General features: G+C 42.7%; 1 protein-coding gene across 3 annotated transcripts in view; it reads left to right on the top strand.

The window, feature by feature from the left end:
- The window catches only part of LOC138259329 (transmembrane protein 87A-like), a 425,924-nt gene that overhangs the window by 280,924 nt on the left and 123,064 nt on the right, over positions 1-21,936 (top strand). For all 3 annotated transcript variants that reach the window (XM_069206965.1, XM_069206966.1, XM_069206967.1), the window contains one exon: positions 8,535-8,634. In XM_069206965.1, the coding sequence (XP_069063066.1) occupies positions 8,535-8,634 (100 nt within the window). The remainder of the gene's footprint in view (positions 1-8,534; positions 8,635-21,936) is intronic.

Below are 21,936 nucleotides of genomic sequence, written 5' to 3' on the forward strand. Positions count from 1 at the left end.
CACGTGGGTTCTAGCCATTATCCAACATGGTTATTGCATAGAATTCCTACAATTTCCACCAAATGTGCCACCAAAAACACACAACATGTCCAAACAACACATGGATCTATTACAGCTGGAGGTCCAAGCGTTGTTGAAAAAAGATGCAATAGAACTAGTACCCAATCATCAGAAAGGAACGGGTGTTTACTCCCTGTACTTTCTCATACCCAAAAAAGACAAAACTCTAAGACCCATCTTAGATCTCAGAACACTAAATCTTTACATCAAATCAGATCACTTTCACATGGTGACACTTCAAGACGTAACCCCCTTGCTCAAACAACAAGACTACATGACAATATTAGACCTCAAGGATGCGTATTTCCATATACCCATTCATCCTTCCCACAGAAAATACTTAAGGTTTGTAATCCAACGGGTACATTATCAGTTCAAAGTGTTGCCATTCGGGATAACAACAGCACCAAGAGTCTTTACAAAATGCCTTGCCGTAGTGGCAGCCCATATCAGAAGACAGCAAATACATGTGTTCCCGTATCTGGACGATTGGTTAATCAAAACCAATACGCAAGAACGGTGTTCTCAACACACAAAATACGTTATAGAAATCCTTCACAAGCTAGGGTTCTCACTCAACTACCAAAAATCACACCTACAGCCGTATCAGATACAACAGTACTTAGGAGCAACAATCAACACAAAAAAAGGGATTGCCACTCCAAGTCCACAAAGGGTACAGGCATTCCAAAACTTAATACAGGCCATGTACCCAAACCTAAAGTTCCAGGTAAAATTAGTGATGAAACTACTAGGCATGATGTCCTCATGCATAGCCATTGTCCCAAACGCAAGATTACACATGCGGCCCTTACAACAGTGCGTAGCATCACAATGGTCACAAGCACAGGGTCAACTTCAAGATCTAGTGTTGATAGACCGCCAAACATACACCTCGCTTCAATGGTGGAATACTATAAATTTAAACCAAGGGCGGCCTTTCGAAGACCCAGTGCCTCAATACGTGATCACAACAGATGCTTCCATGGTAGGGTGGGGAGCACACCTCAACCAACACAGCATCCAGGGACAATAGGACACTCAACAGAAACAACTTCATATAAATCAATTAGAACTACTAGCAGTATTTCTAGCGTTGAAAGCATTTCAACCACTAATAACCCACAAACCACATTCTTGTCAAAACAGACATGACAACAATGTATCATCTGAACAAACCGGGAGGGACACACTCGACACAATTGTGTCTCTTAGCTCAAAAAATATGGCATTGGGCAATTCACAACCACATTCGCCTAAGAGCGCAATTCATACCAGGAATTCAAAACCAGTTAGCTGACAATCTCTCTCGGGATCACCAACAGATCCACGAATGGGAAATTCATCCCCAGATACTGCAAACTTACTTCCAAAAGTGGGGAACACCGCAAATAGACCTATTTGCAACAAAAGAAAACGCAAAATGCCAAAACTTCGCATCCAGGTACCCACAGCGACATTCCAAAGGCAATGCATTATGGATGAGTTGGTCAGGGATATTTGCTTACGCTTTTCCCCCTCTCCCACTCCTTCCGTATCTTGTAAACAAGTTGAGTCAAAACAAACTCAAACTAATACTAATAGCACCAACTTGGACACAACAACCTTGGTACACAACATTACTAGAGCCGTCAGTAGTGCCTCATATCAAACTACCAAACAGATCAGATCTGTTAACTCAACACAAACAGCAGATCAGACACCCGAGTCCAGCATCGCTCAGTCTAGCGATCTGGCTCCTGAAGTCTTTGAATTCGGACACCTAGACCTTACACAGGAATGTATGGAGGTCATCAAACAGGCTAGAAAACCTACTACAAGACATTGCTACGCAAATAAATGGAAACGGTTTGTTTATTACTGCCATAATAATCAAATCCAACCACTACACGCATCTACAAAAAATATCGTAAGCTACCTACTACACTTACAAAAGTCCAAGTTAGCTTTCTCATCCATTAAAATACATCTAACAGCAATTTCAGCTTCTCTGCAAATTACGCATTCAACTTCATTATTCAGAATCCCAGTCATAAAAGCATTTATGGAGGGTCTGAAAAGGATTATCCCACCAAGAACACCACCAGTTCCTTCGTGGAACCTCAACATAGTATTAACACGACTCATGGGTCCACCATTTGAACCCATGCACTCATGTGAGATACAGTACTTAACATGGAAAGCAGCCTTTCTAATAGCTATCACATCTCTCAGAAGAGTAAGTGAAATACAAGCCTTTACCATACAAGAACCATTTATACAAATACACAAACATAAAGTAGTTCTATGCACAAATCCTAAATTCTTACCTAAAGTCATATCACCGTTCCACTTAAATCAAACAGTGGAACTCCCAGTGTTCTTTCCAGAACCAGATTCTGTAGCTGAGAGAGCATTACATACATTAGACATCAAAAGGAATGTACTACATTGATAGAACCAAACAAATTTGCAAAACAAAACAATTGTTTGTTGCTTTCCAAAAACCTCATACAGGGAATCCAATATCCAAACAAGGCATTGCCAGATGGATAGTTAAATGTATTTAAACCTGTTATATAAAAGCAAAAAGAGAACTGCCTATTACACCAAAGGCACACTCCACTAGAAAGAAGGGCACCACCATGGCTTTTCTAGGAAACATACCAATGACTGAAATCTGTAAGGCAGCCACATGGTCTACGCCTCATACATTTACCAAGCATTACTGCGTGGATGTGTTAACGACACAGCAAGCCACAGTAGGACAAGCAGTATTACGGACATTATTTCAAACAACTTCAACTCCTACAGGCTAAACCACCGCTTTTGGGGAGATAACTGCTTACTAGTCTATGCACAGCATGTGTATCTGCAGCTACACATGCCATCGAATGGAAAATGTCACTTACCCAGTGTACATCTGTTCGTGGCATGAGACGCTGCAGATTCACATGCGCCCTCCCACCTCCCCGGTAGCCTGTAGCCGTTTTAAGTTGAAAAAATAATAATAATAAACTTATACATTTGTAAATTTGTAAATATATCACTTTTAGTCACATTATGTACATACATACTTACTCCATTGCATGGGCACTATTACTATATACACAACTCCTACCTCACCCTCTGCGGGGAAAACAATCTAAGATGGAGTTGACGCCCATGCGCAATGGAGCCGAAAGGGGAGGAGTCCCTCGATCTCGTGACTCGAAAAGACTTCTTCGAAGAAAAACAACTTGTAACACTCCGAGCCCAACACTAGATGGCGGGATGTGCACAGCATGTGAATCTGCAGCGTCTCATGCCACGAACAGATGTACACTGGGTAAGTGACATTTTCCATATATATATGTATATATATATATATATGTATATGTATATATTATTTTTTTTCCACAGAAAAACCAAAGGTGGTGTTTCAGACAAAATTCACAGATTTTTTTTTATTTTTAGTCTTTGAGCAAAAGGGGCAGAAATATAGTTGGTTAGTTTCTGTCCTCATGTTCAGTGGGATTATGTCAGCATACGTATTGAACTCTATAAATTTGTTCGCAAACTACGACTGATTAAACACTTTTCCAATAAGGATAAAATCTCTTTTGCCCAAAGTGGGAGCAGTAAGGCTCCTTCTTCAGGATTCAGTATTGCAGATAGTACAGAATTGGTTGCTAAAATGATTTAGCTAAAGAGAGCAATGTACATAGACATTCAACCAATGAGGACACTAATACGAACATCAGGATGCTGAATGAGATGGGCTTTACCACTGATCATCATAGTACCAGTCATTTAAAACTGTCGAGCAAATTTAATCCTCAGTTACCTAGTGGAAATCTAATTGATATATTTAATGAGTTGGTAATTGGGGACATTTACTAATTCCGTATGACAACTCCATCTAAAAGCATGAATAGATCTAATTTTACCCAACAAGATTGGAAAGATCTGAACACATTAAGATCCAATACGTCTATTATCATCAAGCCCTCAGACAAGGGCGGTAATATCGTCATCATGGACACACAAGACTATATTAAAGAAGCCTACCGACAATTGACTAATACGGACCATTATGATAAGTTACGGATCAACTCTATGACTCTGTATCAAAAAACCTATCATGAGATGCTCAAAGAATGGCACAATAAACATCTTAATGATTATGAGGAATATTTATATCTCAAAATTGAACATCCAAAAATTCCATGTATTTATTTTTTGCCTAAAATCCGTAAGAATAAATCGCATCCCCGTGTAGACCTACAGTTAGTATGAATCAGTCTCTGTTGGAAAACACTTCAAGATATTTAGACCTGTTTCTAGGCACCTTTGTTACTGAACTACCCTCCTATCTATGTGATACTAATGATTTCCCCGCCAAGATACATAATATTCCTTGGCATAAAGATTATCTAATGGTCACTATGGATGTGGCTTCTCTCTACACTTCCATTAAGCATTAATATGGGATACAAGCTTGCAGATATTTTTTAAGAACACGGCCCATTGAATTTTTTGAACATACAGAAATGCTCATGTCCATGTTACAATTCTGTCTGACCCATAACCTCTAAATATTTGATAATGATTGTTTTTTGCAAAAACAAGGGACGGCTATGGGTGCTTCCTATGCTCCCACGTATGCCAATTTATATATGGGTTGGTGGGAGAAAGAGGTGGCTTGGTCTGAGGGCAATAACATCTACATGGACAAAGTGGTACTGTGGGTGCGATATATTGACGATCTTTTCATTATCTGGGATGGCTCTGATCAATCACTTTTGGACTATATAAATGTACTTAATGATAATGAGTTTAACATTCACCTAGAAACCACTTTCAGTAGAGATACAATTGAATTTCTAGATGTTCTACTGGAAGTGAAAAATGATCGACTAGAGACCACCATTTATCGCAAACCCACGGCGTGCAATTCCATTCTGCATGCCAATAGTGGACATCCTACGACACTAAAATGGAGCATACCTTACAGTCAGTTTCTGCGGGCTCACAGAATATGTTCTGATGAGAGTAGATATGATATAGAAATCATGACAATGACAGAAAGACTTTTAAGTAGAGGATATCCCCTCAAAATTTTGGTTGATGCACAGAACAGAGTCAAAGAGAAAAGCAGGGATGAGTTACTTTTTAAGAACACACCTATAAGTAATGAGATAAAAACAATCACCTCCTAGAATATATTTGGAATTCAATCGACAACATGGTTCTTTGAAAAACATATTACAAAACAATTGGCATATTCTACAGAATGATTTAAATATCAGGGACATCATTGGCCAACATCCTTCCATAACCTATCGTAAGGCTCGCTCATTAGGAGATCATTTGACTAGAAGTTTATTTTCTATAAAAGACAATACATCTTGGTTGAGCAAAAAAAGTCTGAGATTCTGGAAATGTGGCCACTGCAAGGCATGTAAATATGCACAGAATATGCAAAACCATCAAACATTAGATGGACTCCATTGTGACATTAAGGATCGCATCACGTGACACTGAATATGTGGTCTATGTTGTTGAATGTGGATGTCGCAATAAATATGTTGGTAGTACCACCCACAAGTTGAAGATCAGATTTCTACAACATTTTAGAGCTATCAAAAATCATGATAGAACGTATCCTTTGGCTAAACACTTCTGGGATACACACAACTGTAGCACTTTAATATTCTATGGAATCACATTTATCAAAAGCAATTCTAGGGCGGGTGAAAGAAAATCAGAACTTAGACAAATGGAATCCAAGATGATCTTACTACTTGGCTCTGAGTCTCCTTGGGGGCACAATCTTGATGCGGAATTACATGTCCATTTATGATATATCATAGGAAATGTTTTCTAATTATAACATATTGGAAAATGATATTTATTGATGCAGTAGTCAGCATCCATTGGATTTTGCAGACAGTATAATAGCCATACTCGCCATCAATAAGTGGTGATTCAATTTTTTTATGTTGCCTTGAGAAACACAGAATAGTATGTGTTCATTTTTTATTTAGATTTTTTTCTTCCTATACCTATATGATATTAGGGGAAGAGATACATTTTCCATCACTGTTTTCAACACGTGATACTCACACATTTCATGTCGAAGTGGTTTTGATGTTTAGCACTTTGCACTTTACCTATAGTGGCCTTTTCTTTCTTCTTTTTTTAATACATGCATATATCAAAATTTTGAACAAAGGATTAAGAATCAGTATATTGTGCCTTATAAAACAAAAAATTTTCTTATGTTAGAAATACCAGGCACTTTGAATGGTGATGGTAAATCTAGGACCTAAAAGATAAAATGCTCCCATGTATGGGTTATAATATATGATGACATTTGTGTAAGAAGGCTCCAGACCAAAAATCCCTAGCTCAGTTCAGCACTATAGCCAGATTATTTATAAATATTTATAGCACTTGACACTTTATCATTATTTTTAAATTGCAATTTTGTAAAATAATAGTGATTTTATCCATTTTCTAATTTGAATAATGATGAGAGTTAATTTGAATACTCAACTACAGGATAATGACTATTTTAGTTGTTATGAATGTATTTAAAAATATTTAAAAATATTTAAAAATATTTAAAAATATGACTATTTAAGAATATTTTAAAAAATATATTTAAAGATACTTAGAAATGGTTGATTAACAATAATTGATCAAATATTTGCTTATAATATGTAATAATATTTTTCAAATGTGCTAATTATGACATGGCATTGAGCCAATTAAGATAAAAAAATTTTTACATTGGGCAGTAAAATTAATTTGATTGAGAATTAATAGCTTTTAGCTTATTGTATTGTTTGTAATTATTATGACAATTGATTGGTGCCTGTAAGAATTACAAGTTTTATTAGTGTCTATGTCAGTATAAAACAATATACGTCATGGTTAAGGCAGCATTTTGTTATCTAAATCCAGGCCTATTTTAGTTATTTACATGTTAAAAGATGGCCGCACCATTAGTTTGCACTAGTATGGAATGGAAACAAATGATGGTTTTTAACTATGTATTAAGATGCTGTCTTTTTTGGCGAAGTATGTCCAGTAGAAGGCGTTTGCCGAAACAGGTTGACATTCCTTGCAGGACACCTTGTTGTAATTACATGGAATAAAGTTGAAGAAATCCAACTTTGAATATTGATTTGTCCTCACAAGTCGGAGTTGATGAAGGGATCAGTGCAGCCGTCTGGTGGATATTGTTCCATCTGTTGTGGATTTTATATATATATATATATATATATATATATATATATATATTATTTTTTTTCCACAGAAAAACCAAAGGTGGTGCTTCAGACAAAATTCACAGCAATTTTTTTATTTTTAGTCTTTGAGCAAAAGGGGCAGAAATATAGTAAGGTTATTGCCTGCGGATTGTGAGCTGCACAAAATATTGAATCAAGAAGAACAATAGTACCTGTATCTGGCCAGGTACTACAACAGCGCACTGAACAGAAGGGAAACTGCAACAAGATTGTTAAACACTCTTCTGAGATTTTTGAAGTAGCAACATGATCCTCTCTACATACTTTAGGCAGGTACTAGTGTTTAGATCCAAGCTGACATTTAGGTGCAGGTGTACGACAACTTACCTCAGAACTCTTCTCTGTGGTAACTATTCCAGCACTTGTGAGTGAATTTAGGATCGGACAGCTGCGTAGGAAGAAAAAGTAAAAATAAGCTTCATGATTCTAATGCCTAGTTCTTTTTCCCCTCTTTCCCAATTGTTGGGGAATATCTACAGAAGAGGCTTTCCTGTGGTTGCAGCCCTTCCCAGCAAACATGAGATGGTAGATTTGATGACATGAGTTAATTGTTTACCTATCATGTTGTTTAAAGGCTACAGAAATGAGGACTGCTGCATAATGATTTCATCTATCTTTTGTAGAACATTTCAAGTATATGACCGAATAGCCAGTTCCGAACACTTGAATACATAACTCTGGATCTTTTCCATATAATTTATTACTTGTATCTAATGGAATAGCTGGATCTGAATGCTCGAATAATCACATGTGCATCTTGTACAGAGAATTTAGTAGAAAAAAAGAGACAACTCTCAGACAAAACAAACATACAGTACTCCTGTTTAATTTGGTTTAAAAATCATATTAACCTTACAAAGAGTGATTAAGTCCTTCATTCTCATTTCCTTTGTAATTTGAAACATTAAGGACAAAGGTCCCAGGTAGACTGCTCCCTAAATCTCTGCTATATTGTAAGATTTGAGAAGATGCACATAAAAACAGATGGCTCTTCTCTATAGTTTCTCAAGCTTCTTGACACCAACCTCATCAGGGTGTTATCCACTCCTTCAGTTATATGACCTCCTGTAGAGTGATCTAACATATGTTAGTTAATTAACATGTTCTGTCTTTACAGGTTGTACAACACAAAATGTACTGCTGGATGCTTTTCTGTTTTGCAACTCTCAATCTATCTTTTCTACTTTCTTTTTATAGTCCTAGGTGCTGAGATATTTGCTGAAATCCTGTGTTCAATGAAGCGCATGTTGGCTCGTGTTTTGGTGGTAATTGCCAGTCTGGGATATGGCATTGTAAAGTGAGTGCAATCTTTTGAATAGGAGGTTTGGTTGTAGAATGACCCTGGCTTTAGATGGCATAAATCTTTTCTGTATTTTAGCTAACCTCTAGAGTCTTCCATGAAATGTAATAAGGGGCATGTTAAAAAAAAAAAAGGTCAACTTGAAGCATAGCAATGCTTGAAAATAATTCTCTACTCCCTAACTTGAGAATTTACCATTATATTTCGTTTATTCACTGTTTTGCAGGTTTAATGGTTTTCCCTGCTCTGTTCGCCCTAACTGTTCCTTTTTGGCCATGCTGTTGTTTTTTTCCTTTATGGTGCATTTCATCTTTGTTTATGTTCCACAAAATCCTTTCACTCTTTTCTCTCTTCTTTTTCATTTTATATTATGTTAGATATCTTTTATTATGCACACGGTTCTCTTTGGTCTCTAGACATCTAAATGATAAGCGGCGAGCTTACTAAAATCCCAGCACTATACTTTTAAATAACAAATTCTTGACAGAAAACCTAGGTGTTATGTTGGGAGTGAAGTGACTGGATGGAGGTCTTATACTTAAGGGAGGAAGAGCTCTTTATCCTCGTAGGGATGTTTTTAGAGACATTTGCTGGGAAGATCTATGTAAGGCCTTATGAATGTTGCAATAGATCTTGAACTGAACCTGCAGTAAACTTGAAACCAGTACTGCAGGAAGCTGGCTCTCTATGTAGTGCACTAAAATGAAGTACACTGTGCAGAGAGTCCAGTGGATGCCCAATTGGTATTGCAGAGGCACAAGTAGATAGGACTAATGCTCAATTTATGGTAGTGTGGGCGAGCAGTTAGGCTTATCAGAGGGTAGTGCTGATTTTTTTGTTGTAGTCACAGAGGCAATAAATGAGACACACTCCAAGAATAAATCTGAGACCAATTTATAAAAATAACATTTCTTTTTATGTATGTTTCAAACCCAACAACTTCGTAATCAGGTAAGTAGATTGTAAAGCATAAATACTTTGCAGTTTCAAAAATCAACACAGTGCAGTTTTTCAGTTCAGCAATGTTAACCTATGGGAGGAAAACAAGAATGCATTTTTGCCTGTAAGTACACAACTTACAAATCCAGTCTTCTGGGTTTTAGGTTAACACCAGGCAAGGTTTATATCATGACCAAAGTGCACCCACAGCAGCACAGAGGCAGCCAGGTGCAGAGGTCAAATTTGGAGTTGGATGCTCAATGTTAACCAATGGAGACTGGGGAGGAACAAAGATGCGCTGCTCACAGGTTAGTAAAGCGGTGTCAGGGGTTGATTACCTTGGGTTGAGGCAAGTACAAGGGGGGCCACAAAGCTGCACCAAACTTACACCCTCAGCGGCACAGGGGTGGCCAGGTGCAGAGTGCCAACACAGCGTTGGGCTCCCAATGTTAACCAATAGGGGAGATCATGTTTGGAAAAAGGCTGCAGGCTCAGGCCAGGAGGCTGAATGAAGAAAAGCCACAGCTGCTCAGTAAGTTCTGATGCTAGGGGACGTAGGGACACAGACGGTCCAGCTCCCCAGGGGTTCCAGGTGCAGGGGTGTCCTTTGGTGTCGGGAACGGCTTACCAGGCAGGTCGTGGTCAGAGGGAAGCTTCAGTTTGAGGCTGCAAGCTTTGAAGCAGAGTCCAGCAAGGATCAGCCCAAGGTGGACTCGGACTCAAAATCGCTGGGGAACCTTCCCAGGACCAGGGGGCCACTTGAACTCAGGCAGTGGGCGTCGGGTGCAGAAGTGGGTTCAGAGGCTATTTCACTGTTCCTCAGGGCAGAGTTCTTTTCTTTTGAAGTTGGTTTCTTCTTGAACTGGTCTGTTGTTCTCAGGAGAGCTTGATCTTTGTCGAAGGCAGGCAGTCCTTTAAAGCTTTGGAGGTCACGGGCTGCAGAACAGGTCGTCTTTTGGTGCAGGATCGTCAAGGGCTGCAGACAGGTGGTGTCTGTATTCTGTTCTGCTGGCGCATGCAACTCTGTAGTGTCAGGCTCTTAGGTCATCAGGAATCTGAGTTCTAGGGTTCAGGGGTGCCACCTAGATACTGAATTTAGGGGTGTTACAAGGAGCGCCAGGTGGTAGCCAATGGGCTGCTCACCTTTAGGGTGACTACACACTTTTTATGACCACTTCCATTGGGAAGTGGGCATAACCCTAATCCTAGTGACCTAATTCCTTCCAAACAAATTGGAGGAATTTAAAAAGTAGTGTCCACTTTAGCCCGTCCACCTTAGGGGTGGGGCTGGCATGACTTGGGCACTCCTCCTAATTTAACTAATTTTCCCACCTGTGTTGCTAGTAAAAGTGTGGTCAGGGCTAGGGCGCTGTTCATCTCCACTATCTGTAGAGACCTGGGTAGCATTACAAAGAGGGCAAGGTCTTTGAAGCTCCCCGCTCAGGAATGTCCATCCTGCTGGGAGAGGAAGTCACACCTCTGCCAGAGCAGGCCTTTGTTCCGAGCCCTCAAGAGCATTGGCTCTCACCTCGGGGGCAGAACTCCGTCTAAGAGGGCTGCACTGGTTTTGAACAGTCATTGTCCACGTTAAGAGTTGGTAGGTTTTTAGAGGGCACCTCTAAGGTACCCTCTGAGTGCATGTATTATCAAATCCATCACTGGATTTAGTGACGGTTTATTAATACAATATTTTTGATACCAAACATCCCTATCTTCATTGAAGCCATCATGTAGCTGTGAAACCCGTAATAACCAGTGCCCAGCTCTTGTACTTAAAATGGCTTCCCTATTCACTTACTATGTCTGAGAATAAACAGAAATAGCAGGGGCATATCTGCTCATCCAATACATGTAATATAATGCACCCTGCCTTCAGGGCTGGAAGGCCTGCTAGAAGGGTGTCTTACATATGTTGCATGCAGTGTAAAGAGGACAGGGCCCACAGGCTGTGTGCCATTTCGTTTTTTTCATTTTAGTTCTGCACCAAGACTTGCAGCTTGCGAAAGCAGCACTGTGTACACTTTGTAAGAGGGTCCCTCATGGTGGCACTTATCCTGCTGCAGCCCTCGAGAACCTTTGTACCCCATGCCCCATGTACCAGGGGTATCATTTAGTAGGGACTTACAGTGGGAGCTAAAGGTTTGCCAGTTTGGAAAAACAACGGTGTAGTTTTGGGGGAAAGAGATCTGGCACTGGGGATCTGTTTAGCAGGGACCCAGAGCACTTTCAGTCAAAATTGCACCATAAACCAGGCAAACAGTAGGTTGGGGGGTGGGGGTTTGACTGTGTCAAAAGAGGCACTTTCCTACAAGTACAGTTTCTGAGGCAGTGGCCTGGTATTGCCCACATGGAGCCCAAGAATAAATGAAGCTGCTGTATTTTGAATAACCTGTAGCTTCTGTAGAAGATATTTTGGTAGCTCTAGATAGAAGGAATTTGCGTAATCCAGAAAAGATCCTGCCAAGGCCATGACCTCTTTGTGCTTGCAATATAAGGAAATCAAGGAAAAGATCATTCATTACAATTTTTCACTTTGCTATCACACATCTAGGAGAACTGCCTTTTCACTAAACTGTAGCTGAATTACTTGATAGAAGTGTATGTGAAAGTGTGTGTGTGTGTATGTATGTATATATGTTCAATGGCATGTGTAGTTGCAGATACGCATGCTGTGCATATCTCGCCATCTAGTTTTGGGCCGGGAGTGTTACAAGTTGTTTTTCTTTCAAAAGGTATTTTTTTCGAGTCAAGGGATTGAGTGACTCCTCCTCTCGGTGATAGTGCGCATGGGCATCGACTTCTTTGTTAGATTGTTTTCTTTCCGCCGTCGGGTTCAGACGTGTTCCCTCTCGCTCCGAGACTTTCGATTCGGAAACTACATATCAACAATAACTTTTCTCATACCGTCGGTATTGTTTTCAAACGCAGTTTCTTCTGCTATCGATCCGATAACAGTCGGTATCAAGAAAACGCCCTTTCGGGCGCTTGCACCCTTCTTGGGGCTGTTCTGGCCTATGGCACCATAGCCTGATGGCTCGGACTCCATTCCGATTCTGTCCTTTGTGCCACGCTAAATTTCCTTATACCGATGAGCACTTGGTCTGTAATCTTTGCCTTTCTCCTGAACATCGTGAGGAAGACTGTGAAGCTTGCCACTCGTTTGAATCGAAGAAAACACAACACGATCGAAGGGCAAGAAGACTAGGGATGGCGCCTAAGCACACAGAGTCCACCAACACTCTCGAAGAGGAGCAGGCACAGACAGCCGTTTCGATCCCAGATTCCGACTCCGAACCAAGATCAGAAGACAGACAGCCAATTACAGCAGCGCAGTATGTGAGTACACCTGCCACTACACCCACTTTTTAAAAAAAATCAAGCAAGCCCTTGGGTGCGTCACTGCTGTCAAGCCATGGTTCGACCCAAAAAAATCTAATTGCCGACTGTCCCCTGGGTCCGAAAAAGGCCAAAACTCCCCATTAACACGCCTGTTTCGGTGTCGTCGAGCAAGAAAATAAGAACCTCAACTTCCGAACCGAGCCGACGCCCACAATCTTTGGATCAGAAATTAATGTGTTCGGCTTCGGAGCCGAAACCTCGGCTAATATCTTCGGGACCTTAACACCTCGTATCTACTTCGGAGCCGAAAATATCATCGTATACGGAAGAAACAGGACTTTGGGCCCGAAAGAAACGTGCCCAAAACATCCACTGAACATTCCTCTACGGGCACAAAAACAACCTCTAAACATCAAATAGCGTAATCTGACATTCAACCAATTTTGGGGGTTATGGACAGCAAGCAGAGAAGAATACAAATCCACAGAGAGACTGGGAAAATTATTACTTCTCCACCTCCATAGACTAAATGAAAGCTAGCATTTCAAGAGACTCTTGATACTGCCCCACCACCGTCAAAAATGTTCAAGCGCAAGGAAAAGCCAACACCTCTTCAGTTTTCTCCACCACATTCACCTCAGCTTTCTTTCCACCACCACTACCGTCACCATCACACTCCCATACTTATTCACAGGGAGACATGGTAGACCCATGGGACATGTACGATTCTGATCCTATACTGTCTAATGATCCAGAGCTCTACCCTACTAAACCATCCCCACCAGAGGATATTACGGTTTATAACCAAGTTATATCTATGGCAGCTGCATAGCAGGGGGTCCAAATGCATGCAGAACCTTTAGAAGAGGATTTTCTTTTTAATACACTATCCTCAACCCATAAGCAGTGCCAGTGCTTACCAATGCTTCCTGGTATGCTTAGGCACGCAGACGATATATTTAAAGAACCAGTTAAAGCTAGGGTTCTAGGATTGACAAAAAATACAAGCTTGCACCAACAGACCCAATCTACATTACACAACAACCACCACCAGATTCTATTGAGGTCCGTGCAGCCAGGAAGCGTGCTAATAGTCCTTAAGGGATACCTCACCCCCTGACAAAGAAAGTAGAAAATTTGATGCTGCGGGAAAAAGAGTGGCAACACAGACAGCCAACCAATGGCGTATTGCCAATCCCCAGGCCCTGTTGGCAAGATACGACAGGGCACATTGGGATGAAATGCAAAAATTCTTGCAATACCTACCCAAAGAACACCAAAAGAGGGTGCAGAAAATTATAGAAGAGGGTCAGGCTATCACAAATAATAAGACTTAGGTCTGCTCTAGATGCAGCTGACACTGCAGCTAGAGGACTTAATACCAGCATCACAATCAGACGACATGCATGGTTGAGGTCCTCAGGTTTTAAACCTGAAATACAACAGGTGGTCCTTAATATGCCATTCAATAAACAGCATATCTTCGGACCAGGGGTAAACACTACCATTGAGAAACTCAGGAAGGACTCTGATACTGCAACAGCCATGGGAGCCCTTTATACCACACCTTTTCGGGGTTCCTTTTGGAAACCGCAGTTTAAGGGAGGTTTTAAATCCCAAACTGCAGAAGCTTCCACCTCCTATCCAAAACGAGCACAGCAGTACTATTCAACAGGGTCATTTAGAGGTTCTTACAGAGGACAGAATCTCAGAGCTAGAGGAAAATTTACATCATCAAAGGGTGCTTCCACACCTACTAAACCATGACTTCCCAAAAATCCCACAATCCCATACATCTCCTGTGGGAGGAAGACTGCAAAAATTCCATTCTTACTGGCAGAACATCACCACAGATCAGTGCAGAACATCACCACAGATCATTGGGTACTCTCAAATATCCACAATGGTTATTGCCTACAACTCTTCTCCACTCCACCAAATATTCCCCCTCGTTCTCACAGACTCACTCCAGAACACACTGTTCTACTAAAAAAAAAAGAGGTACAATCTCTGTTATTCAAGGGGGCAATAGAAACGGTTCCGATCTCACAGCAAGGGACTGGAGTATACTCGCTATACTTCCTTATACCAAAAAAAGATGGTACTCTCAGACCCATTCTAGATCTCAGACCTCTAAATCTATATATCCTGTCAGAACATTTTCACATGGCCACTCTACAGGATGTCATTCCCCTGCTAAAAAAACAAGATTACATGACCGCGTTAGATCTAAAAAACGTTTACTTCCACGTTCCCATACATCCAGCTCACTACAAGTACCTGTGAACGGGTATCCCCGATCGACCCTTCAGGACGGGTTGTAGCTGACGTATCGGAGGAGTCCGATACGTCATATCCGCGTTCCCACGTTGCCGTGGGAACGCTTCCAGAAGGAGGCCGGCGTCCCGGCGTTGCCTCGGAAACCCAGGAGGGTTTCCGGCCTGAGGATTGGACGACGCGGAGGACAGGGAGGATAAAGGGGACGGAGCCCGGGAGAGGAGGGAGCGGAGAGGAGGAAGGAACAATCGACGAAGGCGACATCGGGAAGGAGATCGACCGGAGCAGCGAAACGGGAGAACGAGGGAGGACGGGCCTCTCTCACGACGAAGGGCTGGAACCGGGCCACAGTGTTGAAGACAGCCCGCGAGCGGAACACCTCAGCGCCAGCCACGACCCTGGAGGGTCGTGGCTTAACAAGGTACGGTCTTACTGGACCAACTGAGGGTGCACCACCGTAAAGGGAGCTGGGGAAGGGAACTAGGGAAGGGTGAGGGGTGGACTGGGAGGGGATTGGAGGGCACAAGGAATCACGGGTCAAACACCTATCTATGCACTACTAAAGATTATTGGGCACTTTATACCCCACTCTTCACAGGCACCACCCACCCTTTGGTTTCTTTTCCCCATTTCTGTATAAGTTAAAAGAAGAAATACACTTACCGTCCCACTTACCCTCGCACTTATTTCCTTTTTGTTTCCGGTACCCAACCTGGAACCACACGAGAGACCGACAGACTCTCCACCTAAAAGAGAACAAAAGAGAAGAAGAAGGAAACACAATTAAAGGAAGAAAACCCAACACCTAGAGACTAAATCAGAACAACGTAAACCTCATTATTGAAATAATACTTAAATAATACTTAAAAAAATAAACCACTTACCTGAGCACCTCAAATTCTCTCCGTTGTCTTTATACTGTTCGTCCTGTCACAGTGGTGTCAGAAGTGGGACTTTTGGAGGAGCCCACTCCGACGACCGAACAGCATAAACAATGAGTGAGAGCCCGCCCCTAGAGGATATGATCAAACAGCTGGCGGAAGGCCAAAGACATTTGCAGTTGGTATGGGAGGCTCACCAACGAGAAGCGAAAGAGGACCGGGAAGCCTTACAATCGGCTTTGAAAAGCCAGGCGACCATACTCGCAAATAACCAGTTGGTACATGAAACAGCCATGAAGAAACTAACCGAGACCATTGCCTCTAGCAAGGTTCACCCCAATGTCCCCAGTTCAGTGTTGCAGAAATATCAAGAGGGGGAAGACCCGGAGTCTTTTTTCACTAACTTTGAAAGGGTGGCTTCTTCAGCTCAATGGCCTGAAGATAGATGGGGCCAATATGTCGCCCCTTTACTGACCGGACTCTTGCAATCTGCCTATCAAGCCGCGAACCCCGGAGGAGTCACACCATACAAAGATATAAAGACCAGCATCTTTTAATGTGTCGGGCATGACACTGAGTACTACCGGGTTAAATTCCGCAAAGTCAAATGGGGACCAAATGAGGACCCCCGTACCTTTTATTTCCGTGTAAAAGACTTGGCTTTGAAATGGTTGGGTCCCATTGGGAACAGCCGGGAGGAGGTTATACAAACGATTATATTTGAACAATACTTAGACGCCTTACCATCTTCCACAAAAAATTGGATACGACAACATCCAAAGGTAGATACCGACATGGCGATTGATTTGGCCTGCGCATATCATCGCTCCACAGATGTAAGGAACATACCACCCAGAACCAACATAAAATCTGTCATGCCTAATCCAAAACCCCTCCTGAAAATTCCACTCGACAATCCAGTTCCCCGTAGGTTATCAGAAGGCCCGCCTGTACAGGGACCCCAATGTTATAACTGCGGAGAATGGGGACACATAGCTCGTATGTGTCCGCAGAAACATGAGGGGGGTGAGCCAATGGAGATAGGAGTTACCAGGCGTAGGGTACTCTGTACTGGGAAAGGTGATCTTAAGTTCAAACAGACCCTGAAAATCAATGGACGGTCTGTATGTGCCCTAGTCGATTCAGGCTGCAGCCAATCCGTGGTTAGAGAAGACCTAATAACCCCAGTAGATCAAGAAACAAAACAATGGGTCAATATTTGCTGTATTCACGGAGACAAAGAGCAATACCCATTAAAAGTACTTCAAATAGAATGGGGTCACTACAGGGATTTTCTGCCTATGGGGATAATGTCACAACTAATTGAGGACTGTATCGTTGGGACCGACTACATTCATTTCCAAGAGCTCTTGGACCAGGTTAGGAACCCCAAGATGTCACGGGACTGGTGGGGTGAGGCACCTTTTGCGGACTGTACTATTGAGTGTCCTGTAAGCCGGAGAAAACTATCACGTCGAGAAAAACGAGCAGAGAGAGTACATTTCCGAGATGGTAAAGGCTCAGAAGCCACACAAGGACTTGTAGCAGAAACACACGAAGCACCTGTTAGTTTTTATCAACAACAGAGAGAAGATCCCTCTCTCTCTCAAGCCTGGAGATCCGCAAAGACAGAAGAAACTGAGGAGGTGGGTCCTTACTTCCTTATCAAAAACAACCTCTTATATCGGGTGACCACTACTCGTGCGGGGGAACGGAAACAACAACTAATAGTACCTGAATACTATCGAGATCACGTCCTAACCCTAGATCATAATCATCCCGGGGGGGGGGCATTTTGGGAGGGAAAAAACTGAAGAGTATCTCCTCAGGCGTTTTTATTGGCCAGGTGTTTTTGCACACATAAGAAAATATTGTGCACAATGTCCCAGGTGTCAGCTTACGGAACCCGGTAGGCCAAAAAAAGCACCGCTTATACCACTCCCCATTATAGATATCCCATTTAGCAGGGTAGGGATGGATCTGATTGGCCCCTTGGTCCCTTCTTCGAAAGGTCACACTTATATACTGGTTATTGTTGATTATGCCACCCGATACCCCAAGGCTATTCCCATGACAAGTATGACCACAAAAACAGTTGCCCAAGCAATGATAACTGTCTTTTCTCGAATCGGATTTCCACACGAAATACTTACCGATCAGGGTACTCCCTTTATGTCGACGCTCATGAAACAAGTGTGTAACACATTAGGTATTTCCCAAATCAAAACTTCCGTTTATCATCCACAGACAGACGGATTGGTAGAACTGTACAATCGGACTATCAAAACTCTACTAAGGAAAATAGTACAGGATTCAAGGAGAGACTGGGATCAGAAATTACCATTAGTGTTGTACGCTATCCGAACACATGAACAGGCCTCAACCGGAAATAGCCCATTCGAGTTAGTGTTCGGACGGCAGCCACGTTCCCTTCTGGACATGGCCATTGAAACCTGGGAGGAAGAAGCGGGGGAAGGAGGGAGTCTATTGCTGGAATATGCCCACAACTTGAGAACACACTTACAAGGATTATGGGAAGAGGTACGAGAGAACATGGAACAGGCCCAAAGAACCCAAAAGCATTATTATGATAAGGGGAGTAAGTTGAGGGTTTTCCAACCAGAAGACCAGGTATTAATCATGCGCCCCACATCCGAACAAAAACTCCTTGCGAAATGGCAAGGTCCATATCGGGTAATCTGAGCAGTCTCTCCCGTTACTTACCTTATTGAAATATCGACCAATCCTAAAAAGACACAAATATACCATGTGAACCTCTTAAAGAAATGGGAGATACCCGAGAAACCTGACCATACAGTAGAAATGGGGCGGTTTCTATGTCCAAGTAAGAAATTAAATATTGAATTCTACCCCACAGAACAAACCGAGGGGGTACGATTACCCTTGGTAAATGAAGCTTTGACAGGTCTCGAAAAGAGACAGGTATATAACTTATTGAAGCAATGTCATAACTTGTTTTCAGAGAACCCCGGTAAAACCACCTTGATACACCATAAAATACGAACAACCCCAGGTAAAATTATCAGAGTACGACCATATCGTATTCCAGAAGCCAGGAAACAAATCATAGAAAATGAGATTCAGACAATGCTAACACTAGGAGTAATAGAACCTTCTACTAGTCCCTGGTGCTCCCCCGTAGTCCTTGTACCAAAACCCGACGGAACTGTCAGATTTTGCATAGACTTCCGAAAACTCAATGAGAATTCCATGTTTGACACATATCCAATTCCTAGGGTAGATGACGTCCTAGAAAAGCTAGGAAAAGCTAAATATATGTCCACGATAGACTTAACTAAGGGGTATTGGCAAATTCCCTTGGCCACCGATGATAAAGAAAAAACGCCTTTCTCTACCCAGTCCGGGCTATATAATTTTACAGTGTTACCTTTTGGACTACATGGTGCACCGGCCACCTTCCAAAGGTTAATGGATAGAATATTAAAACCATTCCATACTTTCTCAGCAGCCTACTTAGACGATGTAGTAATTTTTAGTGAGACCTGGGCGGATCATTTAGAACATTTACGCCAGATATTCCACACTCTCACCAAAGCCGGTTTAACAGCCAACCCCAAGAAATGCGTTATAGGTAAAACTGACATCTCGTACCTGGGATACAAAATCAGTCAGGGCACGCTACAACCCCAAACTCAGAAAGTGGACGCGATCTTAAATGCTCCTACCCCTAAAACCAAGAAAGATTTACGCTCTTTCCTAGGACTTGTGGGCTACTATCGAAGGTTCATACCAAGATATTCCACATTAGCGGCTCCCCTCACAGACCTCCTATCCAAATCACATCCTAATCAGTTATTGCCTTTTTCGGATCTTCAGGCCACTAGCTTTGAACGCTTAAAATCCTCTTTAACCAAAGAACCCATTTTACAATGTCCGGACTTTTCAAAACCTTTCCATCTCTATACTGATGCCTCGGATGTGGGACTGGGGGGGGTTCTGGCTCAACCTGACGGGGAGGGGCGTGATCATCCTGTAGTATATATCAGCAGGAAACTATTTCCTCTGGAACGTCATTTTCCCATCATCGAAAGGGAGTGTTTGGCTATTAAATGGGCCGTGGACTGCTTACAATATTACCTGTTAGGTCGCCCTTTTGTTCTTTTCACGGATCACGCTCCCCTCACTTGGCTAGCCACTCATAAAGATTCGAACTCCCGGATTCTGAAATGGTTCCTTGAACTTCAGCCGTTCTCCTTTCAGGTTCGACACGTTCCGGGGTCTCTGCAAGCCCCTGCTGATTATTTGTCTCGGTTCCCTGACTCTACTTCGGTCCTGGAGCAGGACCGCTCTTGGGAAGGGGTGTGTGAACGGGTATCCCCGATCGACCCTTCAGGACGGGTTGCAGCTGACGTATCGGAGGAGTCCGATACGTCATATCCGCGTTCCCACGTTGCCGTGGGAACGCTTCCAGAAGGAGGCCGGCGTCCCTGGACGACGCGGAGGACAGGGAGGATAAAGGGGACGGAGCCCGGGAGAGGAGGGAGCGGAGAGGAGGAAGGAACAATCGACGAAGGCGACATCGGGAAGGAGATCGACCGGAGCAGCGAAACGGGAGAACGAGGGAGGACAGGCCTCTCTCACGACGAAGGGCTGGAACCGGGCCGCAGTGTTGAAGACAGCCCGCGAGCGGAGCACCTCAGCGCCAGCCACGACCCTGAAGGGTCGTGGCTTAACAAGGTACGGTCTTACTGGACCAACCGAGGGTGCACCACCGTAAAGGGAGCTGGGTGAGGGGTGGACTGGGAGGGGATTGGAGGGCACAAGGAATCACGGGTCAAACACCTATCTATGCACTACTAAAGATTATTGGGCACTTTATACCCCACTCTTCACAGGCACCACCCACCCTTTGGTTTCTTTTCCCCATTTCTGTATAAGTTAAAAGAAGAAATACACTTACCGTCCCACTTACCCTAGCACTTATTTCCTTTTTGTTTCCGGTACCCAACCTGGAACCACACGAGAGACCGACAGACTCTCCACCTAAAAGAGAACAAAAGAGAAGAAGAAGGAAACACAATTAAAGGAAGAAAACCCAACACCTAGAGACTAAATCAGAACAACGTAAACCTCATTATTGAAATAATACTTAAACAAATAATACTTAAAAAAATAAACCACTTACCTGAGCACCTCAAATTCTCTCCGTTGTCTTTATACTGTTCGTCCTGTCACAGTACCTAATGTTTGTAATATCAGGCAGCCACTACCAATTCAAAGTACTACCCTTTGGAGTAACAACAGCACTAAGAGTGTTCACAAAATGTCTTGGTGTAGTAGCGGCATGTCTCAGAAGACAGGCTGGCAGGACTTTAGCCATATCTACTCAGAAAAGGAGCATGGCTATGTTATCCAATGGAGGAATAACATATACTGTGTAGGCTCACTTAGCAATGACTTAGAGGACTAGTCTTCGTAAGTTAAGGTGGTTACGGGGCAAGGTCTGAGGCAACACCAACAGGTTTATTCAGGAAGCATTGGGACATCCGGGTGCAGAGGTGTGTTACAGCATTGGTGGTCCTATTCACTTTAATTGGTCCTGGGGAAAAGAGGGTGCAGTTGGGCACTGGATGACCAGTAAGGCTAAAGCCAAAGGGGGGCTCGGGTATTGAGGGTCTTGGAAAAGCAGGGACATAGTCGGTATACTCGAACTCTGGCTGTGGGGCTCGTATGCAGTGGTGCTCTGGAGCGTCAGGTCATGCTGCTGAAGATCCTCGCGGTTCTTGGTTACTGCAGAAAGAGGCTGCAGGCGGAGACTGGGGGACCATCCTGGCCAAACCCAAGGGTGGGCTCATGTTCTGAGGATCTCAGGACTCTGTTG

Source organism: Pleurodeles waltl, chromosome 9 (assembly GCF_031143425.1).
Source record: "Pleurodeles waltl isolate 20211129_DDA chromosome 9, aPleWal1.hap1.20221129, whole genome shotgun sequence".
NCBI classification, from domain to species: Eukaryota; Metazoa; Chordata; class Amphibia; order Caudata; family Salamandridae; genus Pleurodeles; species Pleurodeles waltl.